The 21963-nt window shown below is 43.3% G+C and overlaps 1 protein-coding gene across 1 annotated transcript in view; it reads right to left on the reverse strand.

Annotated features, from left to right (window-relative positions):
* LOC137235269 (fibulin-1-like) overlaps nucleotides 1–21963 on the reverse strand; it is a 790573-nt gene that overhangs the window by 729549 nt on the left and 39061 nt on the right. The window contains exons 2-4 of the mRNA XM_067758332.1: nucleotides 8893–9030; nucleotides 8169–8826; nucleotides 6602–6832 (exon numbers count right to left, since the gene is read on the reverse strand). Of these exons, the coding sequence (XP_067614433.1) occupies nucleotides 6602–6832; nucleotides 8169–8826; nucleotides 8893–9030 (1027 nt within the window). The remainder of the gene's footprint in view (nucleotides 1–6601; nucleotides 6833–8168; nucleotides 8827–8892; nucleotides 9031–21963) is intronic.

Below are 21963 nucleotides of genomic sequence, written 5' to 3' on the forward strand. Positions count from 1 at the left end.
AAAGTGTCCAAAGCCTGGTCGCCGATATGTCGGGTTCGTGCCGGTATTCAGAATGACCAATCCAAGTCGGGCAGCCATTTCTAGCACTAGCCTTCCTCTGGAGTTAGTCTGGGGCATTCCCCACTCAACTGCCCTAGCATTGAAATCTCCAGCGACAACCACGTTAGCGGTTTCATCACGCAAGTTGTCTTCGGGTAGTTCTAGCTTATCTTTATACCCTTGAATTGGATCGTTTGGGGACAGGTAGCAAGTCACTAATGTGGTGTGCGCCACTGTTACGCGTACGTAGCCATTTCCGACAACACGGCTTCGTACGTGGGTGCCAGCGTCTAGGATCCAGATCGCAGCAGCACCTGTTAAGTCTACGTGCCGGTCACTCCTGACTCTATAAGGTTCGCTGATGATGGCATAGCTGGCTCTGTTTTCAAGAACCAGTTGGTCCAGCAGACTATCGGCTAACCTGCTTCGGTTCAGGTTGCCTTGGATGAATCTGGTCACTTGCGCGCCTGTTTGGCCTTTGCGGCAGCGAGTGCCTCCCTGAAGGTGCTGCACACTCCAGACCCGGGAATGTGGTCGACTTTCTCTGATTGGCATAAAAAGCACTTTGGAGTTTCCGTGCAGGTCGAGGCCTGGTGGCCACTCTGTCCGCACTTCCAGCAAGCACTGCTTCTATCAGGGCCTTTGCAGCCTGCTTTTTGGTGTCCATTGCCTAGACACCTGAAGCATCGCTGCACGTCTACCCTCTGCCTAAGCCTGCATTGCAGCCAGCCGATACAGATCTTGCCCTTGGCTAGTAAAAGGACGCCAACAGCTTCGTCCACTTCAATGGCTGCAATCTTCTGTTCACGCTGGTTTGCCGAGAAACTAGGCACACGGACCTGTCCCGTCATTTCCCCGCCAGCAGCGTTCCTAACAGCCTCGGCAACTTCTTCGGCGGTTGCCAGACAGTCCATACCCAGCACCTCTATCCGCATTCGCCGTGTAAGCTGCTTGGTTTCGCCCGCTCCTCCAACAGCTCTTCCTATTGCTTGGATGAACGCTGATTTATCGCCGCCACGTGCAGTTTCGATAAGTACACTCCCGGATTTGGTTTTTCGGACGGAGCGTATGACGGTTCCTGTATCTTCAGGCCGAAGCTCGCCCCGGATGGCTCCTACGACTTCGGCGTAGTTCTTTCCCTGGGCTGGTCTAACTACGAATGTTGCGGCCCGTCTGTTTCTGGACTTGCCTTTTCTTTTTGCCTTCTTGGCTTGCCCAGGTGGTGTCCTTTGTTCTTTCTCAGGGCGTGGTTTGGCTTTCCGGTTCCTTACGGTCGCCCAGGCCTCGCCCAATATTCTCTTCGCAGAACCCTCATCGCACTTTTTCTTGGCCTACGAGGCCCCCGGTTGCGAGCCAGAGTTTGTTCGTGCTCTTTTGTTCCCACGAGCCCATTTGGGTTCGGTGTACTCTGCGATTTTACCCTCTAATAAAGAGCGCATGCGACTCAGTGTCTCTTCAAGTTGTGCCATGCCGTTGTATATGTCCATCGACACATTTTTCTGTTTGACCGCAGCAGCCTGCATGCTGCGCAGCACAACTCTTGCATACTCGAGGAGGTCAACTTGACTTGTCCTCCCCGGTGTTGCACCGCATACGGAGGTTTCCCGCCTGTCATTGCCGTCACCTTGCTGTCCAGGGGTAGATGGGGTGCCAACTATTCTCCTACTGTTTTCCCTAGCTTTTGTCCCCCCTTGCGTTCGTAGTGGGGTGTCCCTGGCCATTGCTGACCCGCCTCCTTGTTTCTCTGCTGGTGCTATTGTCGCATTGGTAGCGGCTTTTAACACCGGCGATCGGAGCACTTTGCTGCTCCTTTGAAAAGCGGTTACGCCGCAATCATTAACATCGTTACTTTTACGCATTTCAATTATTTGGCCCATTTCTTTTCAGTTGGGTCTCCACTCCAAGCCGCTATCTCCGCCCGATGTGCAGTCGCCGTTTTAGATTCCCGTGGTTATCTTTGCATGTGCAGGGAGGCCACGCGAGGGTTGATACAGGTCCTTATGATAGTCTGTTTGCAGAGCCAGAATCCGGCGTAAGTCAGGAGTCATCTCAACTGAGCCTGCACCGCCAACTTAATGGTGACGTCGCTTCGAACGTACTTGGAGACCTGCCAAGGTTTTAACGAGACGGAGACGAAGACGATATTAGCCCACCAGCCGTTTCGACGAGGTGTCACCCTCGGCTACTAAGATGGTAGAATACCGTCCACGCCAGCCCATAGCAATCTTTTCCTTAACATTTTCCAGTTGTCGCCATCAGGATCTTACTGGGTTCGATCCTGAGGATGCTTATTAAAGTTTTAGGGCGGCACCCACTCGCCCTGCCACCACGATTCATTGGGTATGTGTGGCCTTTTGCGCCACGCCCTCCTCTATGGTCGCTCTTGGTCGGGGACTGCTTACTGGTTATTCGCAGCTAACCTACTATAGGCCGTTCACGATCCGCCACCTTGTGACCTCGGTGGAGCCCTGAGCTCAGCCTCCACTTTTATTATTATTATTATTATTATTATAATTTTTTTTGGTTTCTTTTACGTGGAAGGAGGAAATGCTTTATGCACTAACCGGGTTGTTAAGCCTCGGTGCTACTCTCTGTAGCAGCGAGCCTCTCCGAGTGCAGGACTCCCTTTCTTTTTCTTCATGGGCTACCCACTAAAACCTAACCTCCCACGGCCCGCGTACTTTCCGCACCTGGGACCGCGTTTAGCATAACTTCGGGTACGGAATCGCGCTACGTTAGCTCTTTGGCTACTCTCACGTTATTGGGCAAAGCAACCATCTTGCCGTTTATCGAGGAGTATATTCCTTGCATATCTGCCGACCATGTCCCATCTGTCATTTCCGCAGGTCATTTTATGGATGGCACTGCCCGAGGATAGGCCGCCTAGTGTTACTTCCACTCTTCTTCGTTGCTGTGCGAAGCGATCGCATTCGAAAAAGTTGTGGCGTACGTCGTCTATGAGCCCACAGTATAAGCAATGCGGATTTTCAACCTTGCCCATCCTGTGGAGGTATTCCCGGAAGTAGCCGTGGCCACTTAAAAACTGTATCAGGTAGAAGTCGACCTCTCCATGGCTCCAGCTCGGGAATCAGTTCCCTGGTCCACTTGCTTGCAGTACAGCTCCACTGCTAATGCCAGCGTCGGATAGAATCTTTTCGCGCCTGCGCGGCAGCAACATCTCTACGTACTTCTCCTCGGAGATGGTAAATTGATTTCCTCTCCTCAGCGAGAAGAGGTATAGGTATGGTTCCCGCAATAACAAGAACTGCGTCTGCGGATACCGTGCGGTAATCTGAGGCAATTCGTAGCGGCCCTCTGCGTTGGCCAGAAGTAATAGCTGCTCGATACTTTCGGAATTTCATTGCATCCGCCCAAATTTCTGCACCGTACAAGGGTATAAAATCCGAAGCGGAAGCAAGCAGCTTTCTTATACATGGCCTTGGCCCACCTGTGTTTGCCATTAATCGACTTAAGTATCCTATGGTCTGTGTAATTTTCTCACATGGTCGCTCATCCATCTATTTACACTACGCATTACTTGGTTTAATTTAAGATACGCCAGCTAGCAGTTCCGTGCTGTGATTACGGCAGCCACGTCGTCTACGAAAGCGACAAGAAAAGCACTTTCTGGCATGTGCAAACGAAGGAGGTTGTCATACGAAGCATTCCAGAGGTCGGGACATAACACCAATCCCTGGGCTGCTCCGCCTGTTATCCTCACTTTCTCCGACCTTGATTTGTTTCGTACGTGAGCCAGCGATCTTTTAGGTAGTCCCTTAATATGGCTAGTAGATAAGGAGGTACCTTGAAAGAGTTTTTCAGCGCATCGAGCATGTCGTCCCTCCTGACGGAATTGAAGGCATTTTTCACGTCCAGTGTGACCAGTAAGACAACCGGCCTAGCTTGGTGGCACGCGGTTTCGGCTTTCCTTACCGCATTTATAACTTCGGCTATGGCATCTATTGTGAAGTGACCTTTCCGGAACCCATGCTGCCGATGGGACAGACCACCTCCATCTTCAATGGCTGCTATCAGCCGTTGTGTAGGGAGGCTTTCCATCATTTCCCCGGCCGTTTCGAGCATGCATAATGGTCGAAAAGACGACGGGGAGTTTGGGTCTCCCTTGCCTTTCGAGATTAGCACGAGGTGCGCTGTCTTCCACCTTGTAGGAAAGATCCTGGCTTCCAGGCATTTGTTATACATGTGCAACAGCAACTCAGGACGGCTCTTAGCAGCCAGTCTTATTGCTTCAGCTGGTATCCTATCCGGTCCTGGCGCTTTACCGGGCTTCATTCTGTGTAGGGCCGCTTTTAGCTCACCTTCCCTGAACGGCTGCACATCGTGGCCTTCGTGGGTGACGTGATCACCGTCTCTGCTTGTGCGAGTGAGGAACAGAGCATCTACTATTCTTCGCATCTTTCCCTCATCCATCGTTTTGTTCGGTGGGCGGAATTTCCCTATTACTATTTTATACCCTTGTCCCCAAGGATCATGATCAACTTCTTTGCAAAGCTTTTTCCAGCTATCAAGTTTGTTTTGCTTTATGGCGGCACAGAGGACCTTTTTTGCTCTTTTGTAAGCCTCCGCATGCTCAAGCGCGTCAGGCCTGCTGCGTGCGCGGGTTGCCAGCCTTCGCTTTCTGTGGCATACCTTGCGTAGTTCGGCGATTTCGCTACTCCACCAATGCACTTGTTTTTTACCTCTCCTAGGCCCTTTTCGTGGCTTCAGGTCTTGCATGCGTGCTTCAGGCAACGCATGGTGGCTTCTACCGTAGCGCTCGCCGCTTCGGCACTTTCGACTATCTGTCGTGCGCTCGCTTGTACAACAGCGGAGAACTTTGCAGCGTCAACCTTAGATGCGTCCCATTTTGTTTTCATACGGGGCGGTCTCCCTGTCCGACTTTGCCCTGAGTTATTAAGATGGAAGTTGATGTAGTTATGGTCACTTCCCGTGAGATCCTCCATCACCCTCCATCCACCCACCTTTGACAACAGGTTTTCCGATGCTAATGTAATATCAGGGATAGAGTGTGAAAAGCCTGGTCGCCGATATGTCGGGGTCGTGCCGGTATTCAGAATGCAGCCATTTCTAGCACTAGCCCTCCTCTGGAGTTAACCAGGGCATTCCCCACTCAACAGCCCTAGCATTGAAATCTCCAGCGACGGCGACGTTACCGGTTTCATCACGCAAATTGTCTTCGAGTAGTTCTAGCTTATCTTTAAACCCTTGAATTGGATTGTTTGGGGACAGGTAGCAGCTCACTAGTGTGGTGTGCGCCACTGTTACGCGTACGTAGCCGTTTCCGAGAACACGGCTTCGTACGTGGGTGCCAGCGTCTAGGATCCAGATCGCAGCAGCACCTGTTAAGTCTACGTGCCAGTCACTTCTGACTCTTTTAGGTTCGCTGATGATAGCATATCGGGCTCTGTTTTCAAGAACCAGTTGGTCCAGCAGACTACCGGCTAACCTGCTTCGGTTCAGGTTGCCTTGGATGAACCTGGTCACTTGCGCGCCTATTTGGCCTTTGCGGCAGCGAGTGCCTCCCTGAAGGTGCTGCATGCTCCAGACCCGGGAAGGTGGTCGACTTTCTCTTACTGGCATAAAAAGCACTTTGGAGTTTCCGTGCAGGCCGAGGCCTGGTGGCCACTTTGTCCGCACTTCCAGCAAGCACTGCTTCTATCAGGGTCTTTGCAGTCTGCTTTTTGGTGTCCGTAGCCTAGACAGCTGAAGCATCGCTGCACGTCTACCCTCTGTCTAAACCTGCATTGCAGCCAGCCGATACACATCTTGCCCTTGGCTAGTAAAAGGACGCCAACAGCTTCGTCCACTTCAATGGCTGCCATCTTCTGTTCACGCTGGTTTGCCGAGAAAATAGACACACCGACCTGTCCCGTCATTTCCCCGCCAGCAGCTTTCCTAACAGCCTCGGCAACTTCTTCGGCGGTTGTCAGGCAGTCCATGCCCAGCACCTCAATCCGCATTCGCCGTGTAAGCTACTTCGTTTCGCCCGCTTCTCCAACAGCGCTTCCTATCGCTTGGATGAACGCTGATTTATCGCCGCAGCGTGCAGTTTCGATAAGTACACTCCCGTATTTGGTTTTTCGGACGGAGCGTATGACGGTCCCTGTATCTTCAGGTTGAAGCTCGCACCGGATGGCTCCTACGACTTCGGCGTAGTTCTTTCCCTGGGCTGGTCTATTATTATTAATATTATTATTATTATTATCATTATTATTATTATTATTATTATTATTATTATTATTATTATTGTTATTATTATTATTTTAACATATTTGGGCAATTCACAAGGCCCTTTCGTCGAATGCGCTATTTAACCAAAATTTTATATGGGGAACCATGGAAACAATCTAAAATTTAAGAAAGTACAACGAATCTTGTGAATTGCCGATTTGTTTGTATACCAATTAAGGAATAAAAAAAAAAGCTTTTTCTTTCTGAGACTTGGTCTTTTTTCAATAAATTTTGGTCCGAAATGAAAACATGGGTGGCAACCGTGCATGTATTTCAAAAGGGTATTTTCAATGGTTTATACGAAACTTACCCAAAGTGTTTTTCGGTTGCCTCCTCTATATTTGCAGCTGCTTGAATTTTAGTAATTTTCCAATCAAAGTCGATTTTGTTGTACCACATAGGACCACGTAGACTGAATATTATTCTACCCTCAGGCGGTATCCCCAACTTAGATATCAATGTTATGAAATTGTAGGTGTATGCAAATGGTATGCTGTAGCATGCTTTGCCCTCGCAGAAGTTACTGGTCAGACGACAACGACTAAAAGACAATTTCCAAAACTCAGGTAATTGATTGACCATGTAATTGAATTCAGAAAAAACAAAAAGGATGTCTAAGTTCGGGCGTAACCGATGATTATATACTCAACGTGAGCTTCAATTTACCAGTTCAGTACATTTCAGATAAATAGCTAAATAGATGGGCACCGCCCATTTAAAAAAAAAAAAAGATGTCTCTCAATTTCTCTTACAGTAAAACTTGGTAAGTGGAATATCATTGATATAATACTATTTTGCTAAGATATAGCTTATTATTCTAGTCTACGACCGTTTTAAACTTCATATGAAAAAAGGTGTCGTTTTTAACTGATCAAGTCCACTTTTACTAGAAATATTTCCTGTTATAAGAAAAATATGTCTATACAATGTTTTACGATATGTTAATTTTTCTTCTAGTCATGGCTCCCGAAACATAGAAAATTGCTTAGACAAAAAAGTGAAAGTGCCACTTCCATTTTAAAAAATTTAAATGTTTTCTAACTTTTTGTTATAATTCCATTTATATAGTGAAATACCATTAATAACAAGCTCTTCTTCACAAAGGCATAGCTTATAATATTCGTGTTCGAACAGGTAATTTTTCTTCGAGTTACGGCACCCGAAACATAGAAAGTTTCTTAGTCATAAATGGGCGGTACCGCGCCCATTTTAAAAAAAGTGAGTTTTTTCCTATTTCTTTTTATAATTCCACTTGGTAAAAGAAATATAATTGATATACATATCTTTTTTGCAAAGTTATAGGTATCTTTGTTTATTCTTCCACGACCCCTTTAAAAATCGTTTATATAAAAGACACGCCCTTAACCGATTGCATTAATATTTTTTTTTAAACATTTCGTATAGTAAAATGCAAGCTCTCTGTTGAATTTTGTTATGATAGGCTTAACGGTTTTTGATTTATATTTAATAAAATTTTTCAAATGTGTATCAAGAGTCCCAGTATCAGTATACACATCAAATTTCAACATTCTAGGTATATTATGTATCAGGTTTTCCGTGTTTTCCAAAATGTTATATATAAAAAGTGGGCGTGATTATGAACCGATTTCACTCATTTTCAATACCAACGTATTCTGGATCCAGATAAACCGTATACCGAATTTGGTGAAGATATCTCAATATTTGCTCAAGTTATCGTGTTAACGGACGGACAAACAGACGAACGGAAATGGCTTAATCAAATATATGTTCGATACTAATGATTTTGATATATGGGAGTCTATATCTATCTCTATTCCTTTATACCTGTACAACAAACCCTTATGTTACTAAAGTTTAAATACTCAAAGCACTCAGAGTATAATAACTTTACATACTTTTTTTGATCAGGATCAATGATATACCCATACTCGCATTGCATAGGGGTACACTTGTAGCTGCCATGTATATTTGTACATATATCTGTTTGGCCCGTACAAAATTCACCTGTGGCACATTCATCAATGTCACGACAAATAGTTTTATCCACACCTAGCGTATATCCTCGTGGACAAGAACACTCATATGAGCCAGGAACATTTTCACAATAGCCCATACAAAGTTTGTAGGCTTTATGCATTTCGCATTCGTTGACATCATTGCAAGTGCGATTATCCGTGCTGACTTCGTATCCGTCATTGCACGTGCAACGATAGCCTCCCCAATAATTAACACATTTCTGTTGGCATAAACCCGATATATCTTGACATTCGTTTACATCCAAACAAATTTTTTCATTGACTTCGCTCTTACGGAATCCTGATATACACTCGCAATAGTACGAGCCGATTGTGTTAAAGCATTTGGAGTTCGTGGGACATGCGGGGGACTGTTCCTGTTGCTTACATTCATTTATGTCAATACAATGGTCAATACCGTTAGTAGTATGCGATAATTCGTAACCCGGTGAACACGTGCAAATATATCCACCATTGCGGTTGCGACAAATTTGATTATGTACACATTGGTGTTCCCCAATTTTGCATTCGTCAACATCTAGATAAAAGTAGAGTTTAAAATTAAAACCAATTTTAAAACAAATATATTTGTTTGCAAACATACCTATGCATTGTGTACCATCCGATGATAACTGATAGCCTTTTGAGCACTGTAATAAACTTCGACAACGATACGAACCGTTAGTGTTAACGCATCGCTGATGCGAACCGCAAGAATTTGGGTTAGTGCATTCATTGAAATCTGCGGCAAAAGAGAGAAATTGCTTAAAAATTTGCTGCGTTTTCTTTGCATGTTCAGGTGTACATATTTTAAAACTTTTATCTCTTCCTTCAAAGCTGCTACCCATTTAAATGTTTCGTGTTATTGTTTACTTTAGGGTACAACTGCTAAACCTCGTCCAAAAGTATCGGGCGAGGTGTCAAAAGACGCGTATTGATCCCAGAACCACGAATCCGAGAACGGAAATTGGAAATTTTATTTCTTTTCGGAGATATTTGCAAACGAATTCGAAATTTTTCAGGTGGTTGTTGTAATTTTGAAGTACCCACAAGAAAAACTGTGGGTAAAAGTGTTTTCCGCGGATATAGTTTTGGTCCCCAAACCGGTGGTGGACCCACCCAGGGTAATTTTTTATAAGTGCGGCCGAAGACCGCCAATGCAGAAAGGTGCTCTGCGCAAAAATACTATGGATCCCACCCCGGTTTCGGGGGCTCCTGGGCCATTTTCTGTTTTTTGGAAATATTTTTTCACAGAAATAAAATTCTTCATTTCCGCTTTCGTGATCCTGGGTCCAAATCGTGTCTTTTGACACCTCTCCCAATATTTTTGGACGAGTTTTGGCAGTTGTACCCTAAAGTAAACAATTACCAAGTTACGGAACAAAATTATAATGCAAAACTAAACTTTAGAGAGAATTTTACCTATGGCATGGCAGTGTATTTTTGGTACAAATAAATTTGGAGAAGATATTAAAGGTTAAAAAGCCAGCATATTGATGATTTTATTTTTTTCAAGATTATTATTATTATTATTATTGTTAATTGGTTGTGGAGATCTATTGTGCAAGACCTTTCAGCCTAATTTTGTATCTTGAGGCTCTTGATATATCTAAGTACCTTTTCAGGCTTTTTACTCCATATCACAAAGGGATTAAGAATTCCACCACCTAGATGGGATAGTCTCTGCCTAGCTTGAGCGACGCATTCGCAGAGAATGTGAACCGGCGTTTCATCATCCAGCTCACAGAAACGACGAATTTGGGTATCAGATAGATTTAATTTACTTAGGTGATATCGTAGACCGCAGTGTCCCATGTAGTACCCAGTACGAGTTCTTAGGTCCTCCCTGCTTAGGTTAATGAGTTTGGCTGATACTTTCGTTGCCGGAAGTATAAACAGTTTGACCTGCCTTTTCCCTGGGCAATCAATCCAGTGACGTCTGAATTGTTTAGTTTCCCAGTTACTTATAGTTTCCCTGGTGTATGCTTTTGTGAGTCTACAAAAGGGCTCTGGACCATAGAATGCTGATGTAGTACCCTGCTGTGATAGGTAATCTGCATGCTCATTACCTTCATGTTCCTGATGACCGGGAACCCATCCCAACAAAACCTTGTTTTTGGCTCCCAGGTCATTAAGGATTTCAGTGCATTCATCCACCAGCTTAGATGTAACTATGTAGGATTGCAAGGCACGCAGTGCCGCCTAGCTGTCCGACATAATGTAGAAGCTCTTCAATGTTGAGCCTCTCCGCAGACATTCTCTACCACAGACCTCTACTGCATGCATTTCTGCCTGAAATATGGTGGGGTAACATCCCATTGGTATCGATTTTTTGAAGTTTGGCGCATAGATGCCAGCTCCCGTTCTTCCGTCATCGAATTTCGATCCATCAGTGTACCAGACCTCTGAGTCAGGGTCGTTATAAGGATTCCCTATTTCCCAGTTCCGCGAGATTCTGAGCTTAGGGAACATTACGTCACGCAGTTGTAATGAGGGATTTCCTATGAATTTTCTTATTACTTTCATATGCCCAATCATATTTCCTTCCTTTAACTCAGAAATATTGTGAAGTCTTAGTGCACCTGGTGTTGCCTCTTTCTCTATCAGAATAGGGAAGGGAGGTATTCGCACTAAAGCACTAAGTGCGTCAGCAGGGGCGGTTCTCATCGCACCCGTTAAGCCAACACAAACTAATCGATGCAGTTTGCTTAGTTTAGCCGTTGCCTTTCTTTGCGTGGCCTTCTGCCACCAAACTAGAGAAGCATAGGTGACTATTGGCCTTACGACGGTATTACATTCCAATATACCATTTTTGGACAAATCCTCCATGTTTTTCCGTATAGACGAGTACAGGCGAAGAATGAAATCTTTTATCAAATAACTGACGAAGCACCGAGTTTGGCGGAGAACCCTTAAAACATAAACACTGTGCAAAATATCAAATATCAAAAGCAAAATATCATACTTTACAGTATGGGCCGGCAGCAGAGAAGCACATTTGCCGCATAGTGTGCTAGAAAAGTTCTGAAGGACGGGCGACAAGCTTAAAGTCGAAGGGTAAACATTATCAGTGTTCATATATTATCACTTCTATTCAATGTTTATTTGTTTGCAAATAAGAGAGAAAAACTTTTCGTCATTGTTACGTTACATGACTTTTATCTGTGTAGTAAACCTGAAATAAATTTGTTTATTTATTTGTATGTCTAATATACAGCAGGCACTTAAGATTATATTACAACTAATGTAAATTAAGTTTTACTTAAAAGATAGGTTTTTGGTTTGAGCTGTATAACCGATGTGGTGTACGTTAAATCTAAATCCAGAAAATTTGAGAAATAGTTGTATTCAGACATAGTTCTATTCAAGGAAGCGTTAGCGCCATAGGCTGTTCTGTTAACTCCAACACGAAAAACAACAAAATTCCGTAAATTTCTGCAGGGCACATTAAAGTTAACTAGCTATAGTAGGGAAGGACAATCTATCTTGAAAGAGACAAGATCAATAATAAATGTAACCAATAACGGCATTCTCCTATCGGATAACGATACCAAACTAATTAATGGACAACGAGCAACGTACGACGGAATCGGTTCAGTAAAGTTAAGAGAGCGTAATGCAAAACGAACAAAGCACTTTTGGACTTTCTCCAGGCAATTTATATGGATTGAATTGTATGGTCTCCAAATGACAGCTGCGTGTTCCAGCTTGGAACGGACAAATGCCGAATACAAAAGCTTATATATAGGTATATGGGTCTTAAAAATTAGAAGAGTGATGTTTCAGGAAGGCAAGGGTTCCAATAGAATTAGTAGTTATGTAGTTTAAATGAGTAGTGAAACTTGGTTTACTATCAAAATACACCCCTAGATCTTTAATTTCATTAACCTCAGAAAGGCACAAAATCCATCAAAAATAGCAAGTATCCAAAGGCTTGACCATTTTAGAATAAGCCACTTTGAAACACTTATTAACCCATTAAGTCCTGAGCATAGAAGGGCTGGAGCAATTTCACTGAAATTTTCTGTGGCCATATAAATTGTTCCAATTAAGAATAAATGTTCGGAGCAGCAGCTCACACCTAAGTGAACACACCTTCGAATGAGTATGTGTTGACAGTTGTCAAGCAAAACATATGGGCGAGCGACAGCAATTCGTTTTTGATTTTCGTGGCGCTAGCAAGCACATCTTCTTGATATACAAAATTTTTCGCGGCTACTCATTTCTTTGTGCAAACCAAAATTTAATTTGCATTGCTTTAAAACGATAATAAATTCTGTAAAATACATACAGTGATAAACATCAAAGGTTTGCTTTTTTTGTTTATTTTGATCGGTTTCGGTATTAAAAGGTTGTATTTGGATGAATTTTGGAGTGTGGGCGTGCAACCCAACAAGCACACATTCATACCATCGGATTCCATAAGCTGCAAAAAAGCTTGCAGCCCAACATTTTTTGGTGACCACGACGTGATAGCCGCGGGAATGTGGTAATGCAAATACAAGGCATTAGTCAATTCGGATTTGTTGTTTATCAATAACAGTGCTAAAGTTATTTCATTTTTGGTTCTGGTGAATTTTTCTCGTGCACATACATATTTGGAGTTTTTGTAGCATGGCATTAAACTGTTAGAACTGTAACTTCCAGTAAATAACCAGCCTGTGTCGTACATAACTATAAATCGAATTTATATACATACGTTTTTTTTCGCAAATCATATACATACTTGAATAGTACTGCTACCAAAAACAACTTCGTCTGGCATTTTTTTTTTTTCAATTCGTTAATTTTTTGCGCAAGTCATTTTCTGTACTTAGAAGCATACAAATGGCTGGTGATTCTTCCAATGGGGAGATCCTGCAGCGGAATCTCCTGATCGAGTTACTTTCTTAAAATTAAAAACCATGGCTATATTTAATCGTCTCTTGCGTATAGAGGCAGATAGTAACAGTGATAAGCTGCAAAACATGGATTAATATGCACTGTCGGCAATGATCAAATCATTGGGCGAATTAAAGTCAACATTCTCAGCAGCGCATAATAGTCTTGAGGAACTAGATGTAGAAAGCTTGAACAGTGATTTACCATACAAGTTTGATGATAAGCTAGTAAACCTCAAAGCAACTTTACAACGAGAAATTAGTAAGCGTAGTGTATCTCAAAATTGTTCAACATTCAAGAAGAACACCAACGATTCGCAGTCAATTATCGTAAATGCAAATCGCTCTGGGTTGCCTTCGCTCACATTTCCAAAATTCAGTGGGGTCTATACCGAGTGGACCAATTTCTTTTCTATGTTCACTTCTGTTATTGACAAGGATGCTGACCTCACACAAGTCGACAAGTTGCAGCACTTGCGTTCCTGTCTGAGTGGTGCAGCGTTAGACACATCACTGGAAATAAATGAAGCCAATAACAAAATTGCATTAGATTTACTACGTAAACGTTTTGATAATAAGAGACTTATATTTCAGGCACACATCAGAGAGATATTCGGGCTGAACAAGGTAGAGGTAAATAAGTTGCGTGAGCTAACGGACAAGGTCACATCGCATATACGAGCGTTACAAACATTGGGATCACGGGAGCAAATAGCAGATTGCGTCATTGTAAATCTAATATTGCAAATACTAGACAAGGTAACTCAAGCCAAATGGGAAGAACATTCGTCAAGCAACGAACTGTCTTCGTGGGACCAGCTGGCCTCATTTTCAGAAAAACGATGTCGAACTTTAGAGAATGTGGAGCATGCGATGCAAATGCACAAGGGTCAAATCAACCGAACCGAAAAACCTGTAAGTACAAATCAAAGAAAATCATTTGTAGTTTCGAATGCTTAGACAGCAAACTGTATGTTTTGCGATAGCTCAGAGCATGAAATTCAGCATTGTCAACGTTTTACAAATCTATAGCCAAATCTTCGGCAAAAGGAGGCTAAAAAGTTTGCGCTTTGCCTCAATTGTCTTAGGAAAGGCCACCAACTGAAAGATTGCAAATATAGTTCTTGTAGGACCTGCCAATCGAGGCACCACACCCTTCTGCACTTTGATCGCATACCCACATCTACATCTACCAATCAATTGCCAGCTTCTCAATCTATCAGTTCGCAGTCAAACGCGATGGTGGCAACGTCCTCTGTCCTTGTCCACGCCCTTCCAGCAAGGTCTCGTTCTGATGCTGTGCTTCTAGCTACTGCCATCATACTCGTAAAAAATTACGCCGGAACCTTCGTGCCCTGTCGTGCTCTTTTGGACTCGGGCTCTCAGCTTAATTTTGTTACTAATCGCCTTGCCAATCAGCTTCAGCTTCATAGAATGAAATGCTCGGCAGCAGTTTCGGGCATTGGAGATGCCAACTTTTTGACAGAAGGATGTTCTGTTGATATTGACCTGAAGTCGCGGACTTCAGAATTCGTAACGCAAATCACTGCTGTTGTCGTGAAAACATTTACAGATAACCAACCTAGTTTTTCTTTGAAAACTGCGGACTGGAACGTTCCATCCAATATTCCGCTGGCTGATCCTAATTTCAACATACCGCAGCGTATTGAGTTGCTCATCGGAGCCAATCTCTTTTTCGAATTGCTTTGCGTTGGGCAAATCCATTTAGCTTCGGAATTGCCAGTGCTTCAAAAGACTCTCTTCGGATGGGTTTTGTCAGGGGGTGCGCAGCACAATTCAAAACTTTCGTCTTTCGTCGTAAATCAAAAAACAATTAGTGACATCGAACCAAATAATCGATTGGATGATTTGGTACGTCGTTTTTAGGAAGTAGAACATATTGCTGAACCCATATCTAAAACTACAAAGGAGGAGCTCGATTGCGAGTCCCATTTTTCGCAACAATTTTCGCGCTTACCTTCGGGCGAATATTCGGTTCGCTTGCCAACGAAGCTTGATCCGCAGTTCTTAGGTGACTCATATATGCAGGCTAAACGGCGATTTGAAACTCTTGAGCACAAACTACTTCGGAACCCTGATGTTATGGAAAGCTATCGCGCCTTCATAAAAGAATACCTCGCTTTGAAGCACATGTCATTATTCCCCACGGCAGCTGTGGATGGGTGTAAATACTTTCTTCCACATCACTGCGTCTTCAAAGAAGATAGTTCTACAACGAAGCTTAGATTTGTATTTGACGGCTCAGCTGCTACAACCTCGTGCTTATCATTGAATGATATCCTTATGGCAGGACCAACAATTCAGCCCAAATTATTCAACATCCTCATTAGATTTCGTTCGTTTTCTGTAGCGCTTCCTGGCGATATCTGTAAAATGTATCGCTGTGTCAAGGTATCGCCACCTGACAACCTGCTCCAATGCATTCTGTGGCGGGACTCCCCAGGGAGTGAGCTTAGCGTTTATGAACTAGACACCGTTACTAATGGAACCAAGCCAGCCGCCTTTCTTGCCATTCGGGCAATGCATCAGCTTGCTGAGGACGAATCCTCATCATTCCCTCTGGGCGCTAAAATCGTTACGCGGGACTTCTACGTTGATGACCTAATATCTGGTGGGAACACGGTAGAAGAAGCTATTGAAATCAGGAAGCAAACAACAAATCTCCTCTCTCGAGGCAACTTTCGCTTGCGTAAGTGGTGTTCTAATGATCCGGACGTCTTGCATGATATTCCTGATGTGGACCGCGAAAGTTTTTTGAAATTCGATAACAGCAGCAACATTACAAATGCATTGGGTCTTGCATGGGATCCGCTCAAGGATACTTTTTTATTTGCTTTCACTCCCCTAATCACACCTGGAAAAAATTCGAAGCGTTCTGTATTGTCCACCATAGCTCGCTGTTACGACCCGCTTGGGCTCATTGGCCCGACCTTGACCAAAGCGAAAATTATATTGCAGCGAATGTGGAGGGACAAACTTGATTGGGATGAGAGCCTACCACAATCTCTTGATACATCTTGGTCTACATTCTGCACAGCCTTTTCAGAAATTCATTATTTGTCATTCCCACGTTACATCGGAACTGCACACGAAATTCACGCATTTTGTGACGCCAGCCTTGATGCATACGGCGCTTGCATTTACGTACGCTCAATAATAGATGATAAATTTCAAGTTCAGTTATTATGTTCAAAAGCTCGCGTTGCCCGTTGAAGACGCTCACTGTACCAAAACTTGAACTCTGTGCTGCTGATTTACTAGCTCAGCTAGCGGCCGAAATCGCTAAAATTAAGCTTTTCGATTGTCCTTATTACTGTTGGTCCGATTCAACTGTGGTGTTGTCATGGTTACGTGAAGAGCCCTCCAAACTCAACGTATTCGTAGCTAATCGTATTTGTACCATACAGCAGCGTACAAAGGGAATGCAATGGCGTTACGTCCCTACGTCCATTAACCAAGCTGATATTTTGTCAAAGAGAGCCTCACCAGCTGAGCTGTCCCGATCAACGCTTTGGGTTCATGGTCCCCCTTTCTTACAAGCAGAGGAGCGTGATTGGCCGCAGGCCAGCGTGTCCAACCCTAATCTCCCTGAAATTCGTCACAAGGCTCTGGTTATTTCAAGTAATCGAATAGACTTCTCGCTATCGTTTAAGTATATCAACTCATTCGGCAAGATGCAGCGTATATTTGGATATGTTCATAAGTTTCTAACCATACGAAAATCCAGAGAACATCGCAGCTAACCTATGAAAACATTTATCAAGGAACTCAAATTTTAATTCGCATGGTTCAAAGGGCACAACTTTGGCCTGAGTATGCCGTACTCAAGAGTCAGGAAAATGTTCACCCTTCGGGCAGCATCGCTTCGTTAGCACCATTTTTGGATGATTTAGGAATAATAAGGGTTGGTGGCCGACTCAGGAATTCAACCCTCGGCTTCGAGGCACAACATCCAAGCATTCTACCAAAAGATCATCCATTAACGTTTGCTATAATTATGCATTTTCATCGTAAATATCATCATGCAGGTCCCCAATCCCTTCTAGCTACGATTCGCATGCAGTATTGGCCCTTAGGTGGAAGAAAGACGGTGGCCCGCGCCCTACGAAAATGTATCATATGTTGCAGATCAAGACCATGACTCGTCGACCATATCATGGCAGATTTACCCAAGGGGCGCATCGAAGTCTCGCGCCCTTTTACCATTTCTGGAGTTTACTACTGCGGGCCCTTTTATTACAAGCCCGAAGCGCGCAATAAATCGCCTCAAAAATGTTACATCAGTCTTTTCACTTGTTTTGCGACGAAGGCTGTTTGGATGGAGTTAGTGAAGGATCTTTCAACAAGTGCCTTTCTCGACGCTTTAAAACGTTTTGTTGCTACTCGCGGTACACCAAGCTGCATTTGGTCCGACAACGCGACTAATTTTGTAGGTGCTAATAACGAGCTGAAGGACTTACGTCGCTTATTCCTTAGTGAAAGGCATCACAAAGATGTTTACGCGCACTGCCTTAATAATGGAATCGATCGGCGATTCATACCACCCCGTTCGCCGCATTTTGGTGGGTTATGGGAGGCCGCAGTGAAGATGGCCAAACAGCATTTGTATCGCACAATAGGATCTGCACTTCTTGGCTTCGATGAATTACGCACCTTAGTATGCGAAATTTTTGCAGTAATCAACTCTCGTCCTCTAGTACCAATTTTCGAAAATCCGGACGATCTCGACGTATTGACACCAGGCCATTTTCTTATTGGTGGTCCTTTCACAGCTCTCCCAGTACCTGACCTTACGCCCCTAAATTATAATCGACTTGATAGTTGGCAGCGCGTTACTTATCTGCAACAAATATTTTGGAAGAGGTGGAGTGAAGAATATCTGAGTCTTCTCCAGCAGCGCGCCAAGTGGCGCACTCCACATACCAACATTCAAATAAACGATATTGTGTGCATCAAGGATGAAAACTCTTCACCCCTAAAATGGCCTCTCGGCCGTGTAACTGACGTAATCACTGGGAAGGATGGTGCGGTGAGAGTTGCCATTCTACGTACATCTGCAGGTATCGTGCGTCGAGCAGTAAATAAGCTGTGCGTCCTTCCAGTTAGAGGGTGTGTTGAAAGCACTAATGTTTCAACGGGGGAGGATGTTCGGAGCAGCAGCTGACACCTAAGTGAATACACCTTCGAATGAGTATGTGTTGACAGTTGTCAAGCGGGCTAGCAACCGCAATTCGTTTTTGATTTTCGTGGCGCTAGCAAGCACATCTTCTTGATATACATAAATTTTCGCGGCTACTCATTTCTTTGTACAAACCAAAATTTAATTTGCATTGTTTTAAAACGATAATAAATTCTGTAAAACACATACAGTGATAAACATCAAAGCTTTCCGTTTTTTGTTTATTTGGATCGGTTTCGGTGTTAAAAGGTTGCATTTGGATGCATTTTGGAGTGTGGGCGTGCAACCCAACCAGCACACATTCATACCATCGGATTCCATAAGCTGCAAAAAAGCTTGCAGCCCAACAATAAAAAACCAAAAAAAATTTGCGGTCCTAACCCATTGGGGTGGTGGAGCACGTTGCGTACACGCAACGATAGGCCTTAATGATATACAAATTTTGAGTTAATTTTATTTTAAAAAAATTTATTTCGTTTGTGCGAAAATTGAAAAGCAGGAAATAAAATATGCTTATGTTGAAAATAAATAAAATATATTTTAATAATTTGGGAAAAATTTAAACAACGTGACTTCAGGACGGACAAGGCGAGAGTTGTTTCGATTAAACCTTGTAAATATCTTCAAAGCCTTTTCTCCCGGGAGTGGGATTTGAACCCGCACTCCTACGATGGTTGAATTTTTACAAACGCATTCAGCTACGTCTTTGGATAAAGTTTACAACAACTAAGGCATGATGTGGCTAAATGCGTTTGTAACACTTCAACCCGGGAGAAAAAGCTTTGAAGAAATTTACAGGGTATAATCGAATTAGCTGTCGCCTTGTCCGTCCTGATATCCCGTTTTTTAAATGTTTCCAAAATTATTAAATAAAAATTATAAATTAAAAATTGCTTCAAATAAATGTTTTCATACATTTAAAAGAAATGAGGTCAGTCGCCGCTTAATTAATAAAAACATGTTTTAATTGTCAAAACAATTTGGATGTAGCCCGATTTCACATATATTGCATACATATTTGGTTTGACTTGTACAAGATCCGCAGCGTAAGCGCTTTTCTGTAAAAACAGATAGGTTAACCAAGTGAGGTTTTTTTGGAGCAGTGCTGTCAGCTTGTTTGCGTTTAAGCTTCCGTACAGGAGCTTCAAGCAAAGTTTCGACAACAAATACTCGAAACTCTAGATGTCCCATAATAGGAGCGTTTTTTCAACAGACAGTGTATTTTCCTGGTATTCACCATGGCTGAATCTAGTGCATTTGTTATAAGTGGCCAATACGGTTTTTTCCACGGATGCGAATTCTGTAGTTGCTCATTGCGTTGTCAAAAAGTCCATACCACCCGTGTTTCTATTATACTTATATATGGGAAATGGGATCGATATTGCCATGTTTTTTCGCCTTTCTATCATATTGATTTACTTTACTTGTAGTAGTGCTGTTCTCCAAATGATTGGAAAGAATAGTCACCACAGAATTATAAATCATCGTACCGCACTAATTTTATTATTTTTATCGAATGCGTGGTCACCGGATCCGCGAGGAGTTTTTTTGAACTTTTTAATATCTGTAAGTTTTGCACCACCAGCGCGATTTTCACACACAGTAACCCATTGTAGTTAGTTGAGACATAAGCTTAAACGATGTGAAAAAGTTGTCAAAAAAATTCAGTGTTGGTTTCGCTTACACGTGTCAATTATTCAAGAAGTTTTAACACAATAGACTGGCCAAGACCTAAGTTTATTACTTCCTTACTTATTTAATTGGCGCTTAAACGTATCAACGGTTATGGCCGTCCAACAAGGCGCGCCAGTCGCTCCTTCGCTCCGCCAACCGGCGCCAATTGGTCACACCAAGGGAGTTTAAATCGTTTTCCACCTGGTCCTTCCAACGGAGTGGGGGCCGCCCTCTACCTCTGCTTCCATAGGCGGGTTCCGATAGAAACACTTTCTTGGCCAGAACATCATCTTTCATTCGCATAACATGGCCTAGCCAGTTTTAATTCGCTGAACTATGTTGTTGTCTGCCTATAGCTGTACAACTCATCATTAAATCTTCTTCGGTACTCGCCATCGCCAACGCGTAGAGTCAATAAATCTTTCGAAGAACTTTTCTCTCGAATACTCCCAAAGCCGCTCAATCTGCTGTTGTCATGGTCAATGCTTCTGCCCCATATTGCACGACGTGTACGATAAGTGACTTGTAGAGTATGATTTTCGTTCGCCGTGAGAGGACTTTTCTATTGCCTACCTAGTCCAAAGTAGCATTTATTGGCAAGATTGATTCTTCGCTGGATTTCAGTGCTGATATTCTTGTAGTGTTGATGCTGGCTCCCAAATAAACGAAGTCTTTTACTATTTCGAAATTATGGCTGCCAACGGTAGCGTGGATGCCAAGGCGCGTATGCGCTGACTCTTTGCTCGATGACAGCAGGTACTTCGTTTTGTCCTCATTCAATATCAAACCCATCCTTACCGCTTCTTTTTCCAGCTTGGAGTAAGCAGAACTAACAGCTCGGGTGTTTAGGCCGATGATATCAATGTCATCAGCATATGCCAGTAATTTCACGCTTTTTTAGAATATTATTCCAGTGCGGTTAAGTTCTGCTAGTATAATTTTCTCCAGCATCAAATTAAAGAAATCGCACGATAGGGGGCACCCTATCTGAAACCTCGTTTAGTTTCGAACGGCTCGGAGAGGTTCTTGCCAATTCTGACTGAGCCGATGGTGTTGCTCAACGTCATTTTGCACAGCCGTATAAGTTTTGCGGGGAAACCAAATTCAGACATAGCGGCATATAGGCAGCTCCTTTTCGTGCTGTCGAAGGCGGCTTTAAAGTCGACGAAGAGACGATGTGTGTCGATTCTTTTTTCATGGGTTTTTTCCAAGATTTGTCGCATTGTGAAAATCTGCTCGATTGTAGATTTACCAGGTCTGAAGTCGCACTGATAAGGTCCAATCAGCCGGTTCACGGCGGGCTTCAATATTTCGCACAATACCCTTGAAAGGACCTTATATGCGATATTAAGGAGGCTGATTCCACGATAGTTGGTGCATTTTGTAGTATCCCCCTTCTTGTGGACTGGGCAAAGGACACTTAAATTCCAATCGTCGGGCATGCACTCGTCCGCCCATATTTTGCTAAGAAACTGCTGCATGCGCTTTACCAACTCCTCGCCGCCGTACTTGAATAGTTCCGTAGGCAATCCATCAGCGCCCACGGCCTTGTTGTTTTTATACTCAGTTGAGCAGAGCTCACAGAGTATATTAACTTTGATTGCATAACGGTTGGTTGTACAGGTATAAAGGAATCGAGATAGATATAGACTTCCATATATCAAAATCATCAGTATCGTCCGTCCGTCCGTCTGTCCGTTAACACGATAACTTGAGTAAATTTTGAGGTATCTCGATGAAATTTGGTATGTAGGTTCCTGGGCACTCATCTCAGATCGCTATTTAAAATTAACGATATCGGACAATAACCACGCCCACTTTTTCGATATCGAAAATTTCGAAAAATCGAAAAAGTGCGATAATTCATTACTAAATACGGATTAAGCTATGAAACTTGGTAGGTGAGTTGAGCATATGGCGC

The sequence above is a fragment of the Eurosta solidaginis genome, chromosome X, assembly GCF_040869045.1.
Source record: "Eurosta solidaginis isolate ZX-2024a chromosome X, ASM4086904v1, whole genome shotgun sequence".
NCBI classification, from domain to species: Eukaryota; Metazoa; Arthropoda; class Insecta; order Diptera; family Tephritidae; genus Eurosta; species Eurosta solidaginis.